The sequence below is a fragment of the Dendroctonus ponderosae genome, unplaced genomic scaffold, assembly GCF_020466585.1.
Source record: "Dendroctonus ponderosae isolate FM_Combo_2020 unplaced genomic scaffold, Dpon_F_20191213v2 Dpon_F_20191213_6, whole genome shotgun sequence".
Classification (NCBI taxonomy): Eukaryota; Metazoa; Arthropoda; class Insecta; order Coleoptera; family Curculionidae; genus Dendroctonus; species Dendroctonus ponderosae.
The window spans coordinates 2,397,872-2,405,954 of record NW_026018814.1 but is presented as its reverse complement, the minus strand read 5'-3'; the positions used below and the strand labels follow the sequence as shown (position 1 = coordinate 2,405,954).

General features: G+C 38.8%; 3 protein-coding genes and 1 long non-coding RNA gene across 5 annotated transcripts in view; 3 read left to right on the top strand and 1 right to left on the bottom strand.

Moving 5' to 3' along the window:
* The first annotated feature begins 625 nt into the window (after positions 1-625).
* Positions 626-1,513, top strand: LOC109536465. The gene is made up of 2 exons (XR_002171837.2): positions 626-940; positions 1,002-1,513. It is a non-coding gene; the product is annotated as an uncharacterized LOC109536465 (long non-coding RNA).
* LOC109536463 (nucleosomal histone kinase 1) lies at positions 1,377-3,103 on the bottom strand. Its single transcript, XM_019902692.2, has 6 exons — positions 2,696-3,103; positions 2,570-2,639; positions 2,326-2,519; positions 2,044-2,266; positions 1,786-1,965; positions 1,377-1,724 (listed from the first exon to the last, which is right to left on the bottom strand). The coding sequence occupies exons 1-6, from the start codon at positions 2,885-2,887 to the stop codon at positions 1,567-1,569; spliced, it is 1,017 nt and encodes a 338-aa protein (XP_019758251.2). The 5' UTR covers positions 2,888-3,103; the 3' UTR covers positions 1,377-1,566.
* Positions 3,104-3,229: 126 nt separating this feature from the next.
* On the top strand, positions 3,230-4,352 carry LOC109536464 (mitochondrial intermembrane space import and assembly protein 40-A). Of its 2 annotated transcripts, none has more exons than XM_019902695.2 (3): positions 3,230-3,378; positions 3,460-4,019; positions 4,079-4,352. In XM_019902695.2, exons 2-3 carry the CDS (start codon positions 3,776-3,778, stop codon positions 4,234-4,236), a joined length of 402 nt encoding a protein of 133 aa, XP_019758254.1. In that variant the 5' UTR covers positions 3,230-3,378; positions 3,460-3,775; the 3' UTR covers positions 4,237-4,352. The 2 variants fall into 2 exon arrangements, with proteins under 2 accessions (XP_019758254.1, XP_019758252.1); XM_019902693.2 differs by having other exon boundaries at positions 3,232-3,406.
* Positions 4,353-5,196: 844 nt separating this feature from the next.
* Positions 5,197-8,083, top strand: part of LOC109536300 (hypoxia-inducible factor 1-alpha) — a 55,169-nt gene continuing 52,282 nt past the window's right edge. Inside the window, exon 1 of the mRNA XM_048667791.1 lies at positions 5,197-5,378. Coding sequence (XP_048523748.1) covers positions 5,341-5,378 — 38 coding nt within the window. The 5' untranslated portion in view covers positions 5,197-5,340. The remainder of the gene's footprint in view (positions 5,379-8,083) is intronic.

Below are 8,083 nucleotides of genomic sequence, written 5' to 3'. Positions count from 1 at the left end.
TTTTTTTTTTTGAGTTGCAAAATCTACAGAATTCGTTTTGGCATCGTTGGATAGAGAATTGAATGGGGGGGGGAGGTGTCATGACCCCCCCCCGGATCCGCCCTTGTTTGTAACTGTAAGTTGGAAAACTTCTAATGCATGATCTACGTAAAGGACCCGTATATTTGCTCACTCCTCATTAAACTTGAAGTTAATAAATTCCGTTTCTACTGAACCCAGAAATTCCTTAGATTAACGCCATTTATCACATTTGATCAAATTAGTTTGTAAATTTATATATATTTTTTAATCCTTAACGTGCAGAGTCAATCAAAGTGGAAATGAAAAAGAAATCGATAAAACCTGATAATAAAATGCACCAGAGGTTATTATTAAAATGCACTTTGATTCGATGTCGAGCCACAATAACTAAACAACAAAATTCTCCACTTACTAGAATATCCTCCAAAGGCTTTAAATTGACATTGAAAAAGTACATTTTGACAAGAAAATAGTGAATGATTAATTAAATTATCGAAAAATTCGACAGTTTCCATCGCTGAAAACATCGCTCTCGATTAATCGAATGAATTACAACTATCGAATAATTCGATAGTTTCCATCACTAGCTTCAATGTCTCAATCTGCCGCCGCCATTTTATGTAGCAATGAAAGCTTCGTCTCCCAGTCAACGCATGTGAAAATCACTTTGCCACCAAGACGTCAGAATAACTTCCACCTTGAAAACACCAGATTTTTCGTTAAAATCGCACTACCGCACTGAAAAATATCACAAGACGCCACAGCTGAACATCTGGATACAGAAAATCGGCACTTTTGCACAGAAAAATGAAAACTTTTCGCTTTTTGTTGCAATTCAAAAGAAGCTCATCAACAAACGACTAAGGCGACGAAATGACGGAGAAGTTGACATAACTTTGACAGATTTCGAGTGGAAAAGGTTTGAAAAATGCAATTGCTTAAAACTACCGACCATATAAGTAACTAATAATTAATTGTAGAAACAGTCAGTATTAGTGAAAACTCAAGAACAAACTGAATTAAGCCCCTAGTTGACTGGCGCTAGTAAACTGCGTTCCATTACGACTGTGTTCAAGAATGTAACGCCTCCTGTTTTCTACGGAAATCGACCGATAATTCAGGTAGCGTAACAACGAGAGCCTTTAAACGATTTGGGTAAAATACCGGTATTGAACACTATTTATGTGTTTGGCGACGTTCATAAATGTGAATATTCAATTCAAAGGATGGGAAGAGGAACCGGCTTAGGTAGCCTAAATTAAGATGTGGGTTTCTAGGCCTTACATCATCTGAATCTTGAACGTTATTTATGGATGGATGGAAGGCGCAAACTGTTGACCACGTTAAGTTCAATATCCGTCCAGCTAAAGTTTAATGCTTAATTTAGTTAGTAGTAGTGTTCCTAGCTGCCCATACAATAAGGCGCTCATCCAGCAACGATTATTTTATATAAAAAGTACTTACAAACTTAAAAAATAAAAAATCAAACGCCCGCCCTGTTCTTTGGTGGCCCGCCTGTTGAATTTCAGTCCTTCTCCCCTGGCCTTAAGTAGGCGTGAGCGATGTGTGGAATGTCAATGGCGCCCCGACACGTTCGCGTGCTTCCTTCAGACCAGACTCAAAGATAGAGCGTACTTTCTTATAATCCGGCGGTGTGTCAAAGTCCATGGACAGAACGTAAGTTATATAGGTGGAAATCGCTTCTGAAAGTAAAAAAAGTCAATCAACCAGTCAAGTATTCATGAAAGCCGGAAAGCATCGTACTTGGATGTGGCTTTGATCCAAAGCAAGCTTTAACCATTTCCTTGGCGGAAGACATGTGCTTTTCTTTGCTTTTTTGGACAGTCTTTGGATCACTCAGATTGTCTTCCCAGGGTAAAGTGCCGCCCAACCATTGAATCAAAACGTAGGCCAAATTCTCCAAATCTCCTCTTCTCGTTGGCACTGAAATCAGACTTTTTTGGAAAACGTTCCTGCACATGTTCAGTATGAATTATCAATTTTTTTCAACTGATTTCTTACCGCCTTGATGGGCATCTCTGCTCAAAAACTCGATTGTTCCATCATGGGCCTTTTTAGGGTTGGGCTTGAAAGTGCTTTGCGTTGTGAACTTTGTGACCAATCCAAAATCCATCAAGTAAACCTGTTTATCCAGCTTGCCTTCCGGTATCCCGAGGAGAATATTCGCACCTTTAATATCTGCATGTACATATCCTGTGGAATGGATATATTCCAGGGCATCCAGCTGCATAGAAATAACAAAAACATAACGAAATGTTCTGAACATTTCCTGGCAAATTTTACCAGCTGAATGGCGATGTTAAACACTGTACCCGAATGAAAAGCCTGATGTTCTTGGAACACAGTGTGAAGATCCCTGGAGAACTTGTCGGTTACTAAAAATCGGTATTTTTCGCCCTTGAAGTCATGGGAGCCTGACCCGTAATAAAGGGGAATTCCAAGCGTTTGAAGCTTTTTTGCCTTTTTGTACGCCTCAACTGCAAGGAAGCATTATAAATCGATAAAGCAGCTAAAGCCAGGTACTTACCATCGGCAGGTTTTCCATGTCTGATGTAAAAGTTAATTTCCACAAAAAGGGGGCCGTTGGCATGAGGTTCCTGAACAATTAGCAAATATAATAATCAATCACACATCAGGTAACAAAAGGTCTTACAATTTTAACTATGCAGGGATAGCTGGCGCCTCTGGTGCCGTCCTTTCGGGCTTCGTAAATGTCCCCGAAGCCCCCTTTCCCGATCGAAGCACCGAGCTTCCACGACTGCTTGGCCCCGTCCGTGAGAACGGTGCCTTTAGGCAGAGGCTCAGCAAATTTGTAGCCAGTAGCTACTTTTTTCTTTGGCGGCATTTTGACTTCTACGCCAAATTGGGGAAAACCCTAGAAAATTTCGGGGCTCACGCAACTGGCACGTAGTCTATGTTTATGTGAATCTGTAGCTTAAGCTATTAGAGAAAAAAAACCACTCGTAAAATGCTCCGCGTATTTTTTAGAGGCAAATTGATTGTTTTTGAGGTTGGAATTCTGACAACTCTATAACGGCTGCCGGCTGCCCATATTTCGGTACAATATTGTCAGATCTAACATTCTTCCGTTCAATTCCTCACAAATGATGCATGCGTGCAAGTGAGAAAACCGCTGAGCGATCTTCTGGGTTTCTTTTTTATTTCGATCGATACTGCGAAATTCTAACTGATGCCGAATAAGAAGATGTCTTATGTTTCTAACCCGACACCAGTAAGCCTGCAGATTCTGAGAGTCAACGACCAATCTTTCCAACTGAAGAAAATTGTCCTTAATTTCCACGAGAAGCTTCTATGGATACCAGCCAAATGAAATGAGTAATTATTATTATCTCCACATCAAATTGTCAGTGATTCGGTCACAAAAGCGCTCACCTGACTTACCGTTGCATTTTTCAGAATTCTCCAGAGGCCTGTAGAAATATTTACAGCCCCTTATCTGAAAAAGAACGTTCTGCAAGCCGTCAAGCAACTGTTTGGGGAAATTGCAGCTGCCGTTTGCATCGACGTGTTGAAATTGAATCCAGAAACACTAGAAGCAGTCCTTCGAGTTCCCAAGTCCCACTACGTGAAGGTAAAAGGAAGTCTTGTCCTCAGCGGACTGTACGAGGGCCAGCAGTGCACCTATCGCCTGGAAAAGTGCTCACCTTTATTGCTAGCGCTTCAGGGAGACAGCCGAGAGTATAAGCATTAGTCCAAGGGAGCTGCAGCGAAAATGTCTCACTGCCGAAAGATGGGCTTAAATGGCAAGGATCTAGTCATTTTTGCTACTAAGGAAGACCATTCCGTGCCCAGCACAATAGCCCTTCCTCCGCCAGATCCCCAGCCCGGCCTTATACTAGCGAATGGGGACATAAACTGGAACTGTCCTTGCCTGGGGGGCATGGCAACAGGCCCTTGCGGGGTGGAATTTCGGAATGCTTTCAGCTGCTTTCACCAATCGAAGTCTGAACCAAAAGGTAGATTTTTAGCTCTATTGTAACGTCCAATTGATATAACAGAGGTTCGTTCGTTTCAGGAAGCGACTGTTTGGATAAGTTCAAAACCATGCAAATGTGCATGCAGAAGTTTCCCACGCTGTATAATAGAGAATTGACTGATGATGACGAACTGAGCAGTATGGCCGAGGCCGAAACTCAAGCTGAAGCTGCTGAACCATCAGGCACAGATAAATAGCCAACAGCAGCAGGATGAGGTTTCTTTGAAAGGGTGTTGCACATTTTGGTTCGCGTTTAGTTGCTCGTAGTGTTTTACAGATAGATTTAAGAGCTATATTAAATATGGTTTATTGAGTTGGCAGTTTCTTAACTTTTCTGCAATCTGGATTTATTCTGGCAAAGTTGATTGAAAGAATATTGAGATTCGTAATAAAATGGCCCTGTATGAGGGTTTCACCCTAATTTGCACAAAGGGCTTTGGCTGGAATTTGCTGAAATGGGGATTTTTCGCAATATCCTGGAAAATGCGATTAAATGTAGTTTTTCCAATTGAGACTTAAAGAAGATTAATTGATTGGGGAGTTTAATTAAAATCAACTGAGTTTAAAATCGTGATGAACCAGTTGCTGGTGGAAAATTTAGCGCTGGAATATTTTGAAAAAGTGCCCTAATTACACCACAATATGTATATCAAGGAAATTATCGAAAAAATGACATCATCAAATTAAAATCGCATAGTTTAGACTTGAATTGATAAAGGTTTAATATATGATTTTTAAGTCGGTTATCAAACTGCGATAAATCTTCGAAATATTAAAAATAACGTCACAAAAACGCAATATCAATGATCAAAAAGTTAGTTTTCTGGGAAAAAATTAATTAATTGTTAGATTTATTAATGTTTCAAATTCAAACTGTATCATATTGGTGAATCTTTGTATGGTGTAAATGCAGTCAAAGGCATTGAGTTTGAATCTGGGTGTAAGCCTGGTTGCCGGAATTTTCCCAATTTTCAAACCAAATCTTTTTTATCCCAGTCATATATACAGAATCGACACCCCAAAAAGCATTATCAACCCAAATTTAATCCCCATTACTCTTAAATAATCTCAACTCCAATATTAACTCAAGAAATCGAGCTTCTTTCTTTTAACTGCGATGTAAATTAAGCAGAACAATTGAAATGACTGCTGGTGTTCGACATCTAAACGTCATTCAGCTCAAAGTGAAACATAATATTTCAAGAGAAGATTTTTAAGTCGTGTGTTTAAGTGGTTTTGTGCGTTCTAGTGATTTGTTTGGTGTACTTCCTTGGCAGTGTCTAAGACGTGCATGTTTCAAAATGGATACAAAGCCCAAAGCCCCCAAAGAAAAACGAAGGTTAGTGGTTAGAAAGTACCTCACCAAGAGGGTTCAGTGAAGTGACCAGCAGTAGTGTGTTTGCTTTTTATTTCTAGTTGCTTTTGCTTTATAATACAGTGTTTCTAGAATGTAGTTAACATACGAATAGTTCAGGGCAAATAAGTGCATACATCTGGGCAACAGTCAGGTCAAAAATTGGTGTTATTTTGGAAGTGGCCACTGGCTTGGCTCCTGGGCCTACGTAACCTACTTTCCCTAAATTTGATGTCCCAACACTAGGAGTTAAGAGAGAATGTCAATGCGTTTGTCTTCAGCTCATTTGGGGCTTTATGTTATTTTTGAAAGTTATTTTTGTTTAGCTTGTCTATATGTTTAATAAATTATTGTCAGTTGTACTGAAACCCTTATTAATGGCGTTCTGAATAGCATAAGGTGAAGGCCAACTTTCGGGTGCCTGTAAACGCTCCTCTGACCTTTTGGTCCGCATGAAGAAAGCAGCTAGTTGGTTGTCTACTGGTTTATCATTTAATCTTGTCCTTTTCACATGGTTTTATGCCTTCATTCCTTATCAGATAATCCTGGGTCACATTTTTCATAGATCTTTGCTTAATTGATATTGTATCTAAATTATGTTTGGAATCAGATATCGATTGCATGCTGCTGCTGTGTTTCTAAATGCTGCTTACTGCCATACTCATTAGATTATAAAGCACTTTTCAAAGTCCATTACAATTCAAATGCAAATAGAAACTGAGCACAATACTTTCATTGAGGCAAAATCCTTGATTCAATAGCGCTGATTGAGTTCCTTTCGTTTTAGATTTAGGTAAATGGTTGGTTTAGCTCAATATTCATCTTATAAATATCGACTGAAGGGATTTAAAGACAAAGCTAGGCCTCAAAAGTAGTCCGGTTTAAAATATCCAACCCAAGTAAATAAACAACTCGGTTTATACGTAATTAATAATGTAAAGGAGACTGATAAATTAGGCCAGCCGAAATTTTCACCAGTCACCCAAATAAATGGTCAACTCCATAGTTATTTTTCGCAACTTGTTATTAGTACTCTAATCTCTTATTATTGTTAATCTTACTGGTATGCAGTAATCAAAGGCGTGAAAATCCGCAATTAAAGAAGCATTCTCATTTTCGTTGTTTCCTGCACTCATTGTTCACGTTAACAATCTGATGTAGGTCACCAGAAATAGGCAGAGGTGTGTTTTTGTTTTTACCGAACTGACACCGACCTCGATAACCTCATGCAATAGAAAATGTATTTTTTGTTTGTCGCAATTGGCTTGAAGTCTCCCCCATTTGTGCCATGCATGCGTAAATGTTTATAGAGCTAAAGTGGATTGTTTCACGTTCAAGGCGCCGTGAAATAGTGGATTTTCTGGGAAATTTGCCACTACCGAAGTCAAATTTTTCCTTTAACCCGTACATATAGTTGTTTATGGTCTGCAAAACACTGCAAACGTTTGTCACATAATTACAATCAGTTTAAACCCTTGAGAGGTCAGCTGGACCCAATGCATCATATTTTCCAAGCAACAATTTCCAGATAAAACTATATACCGAGTGTTTATGCAACACTGATCGGCGTTTGCGATAATTTAACATTTCACAAGAGTAATCGTGAGATCATTGGAAATAAGCACACGTAAACCATCGCACTGATTAATGCATATTTGCTGCTTAATAATAAATCAAATCAAACGGAATGTAATTAAGTATTTGTGGAAGTCGTCACTTGATAACCGAAAGCTATATTTGGTGTTCCAAGACAAAGTAATTTTTTAAATGTTTGGTGTGTAGGTTATTGGTTTCCTCTATCTGCATTTAACCTTAATGATCGAAAATCGATTTGAAATAGCTTTTAAAAGACTTTGCCTAATTATTATAGGCGTTATTAGTAGCGAGCATTGGTCAATCGGGTTCGGATTGAATGTGTCGCTGTGTCGCGCTTTTTTAAGCTAAAAAAACACCATGGATTTACAGACTTTTTGGCAATTTGATTCGTTCGGTTTCGGTGCCAATTTTGTGCAGGATTACCCTCATGTGGAATGCCTGGCTGAGCCTTATGGTGCTAATACGAATTTTGACATTAAAAAGTGGTATGTTGATAGCTGTAGAGCAAAATGCAATGCTTTAATGGCTGAAATTTTTGGTGTGGCTTCAAATGTGGCTTGGGAATGGGGATTTTTATACGGTTTTTCATTGATGTGGTCTACTTAATGCGAATTAGAAAGGTTGTGTATAAAACTTAACTTAAAAACCTAATCAACTGCTAGCTGAAGAGTTTTACAACCTTGAAAAGGAAAAAGTCACTCCGTTTTACTTGATCTAACTAGAAAACTACATTGAATATTATTCTCATTGTTATTCTGTCGTCTAGTTAAGTCCACAGTTTCCGAACTCAGATTGCATGTGCTGTATTTAGCACCTCATTACAGTCCACCTGACTGGATTTTAGAAAGTGTTATCTAATTTTCCGTGTTTATTTTTATTACGTTGATTCAGTTTAATGTAATCGGGCGGTTCGAAAATTCCGATTAAAAACTCTTCTGTGGCAAATAGCTTTAGTGCAATGCTAATAAATAAATCAATCCACTCTGCCTTTGAACCTTTTTCTAGTTTTATTTTTAGCGTGTTATCCGCGTCTCTTTTGCGCTGCCGTTTCTCAGTAAATGAGATTTCTCTAGAAGGCCGTTATTTGAATTAAT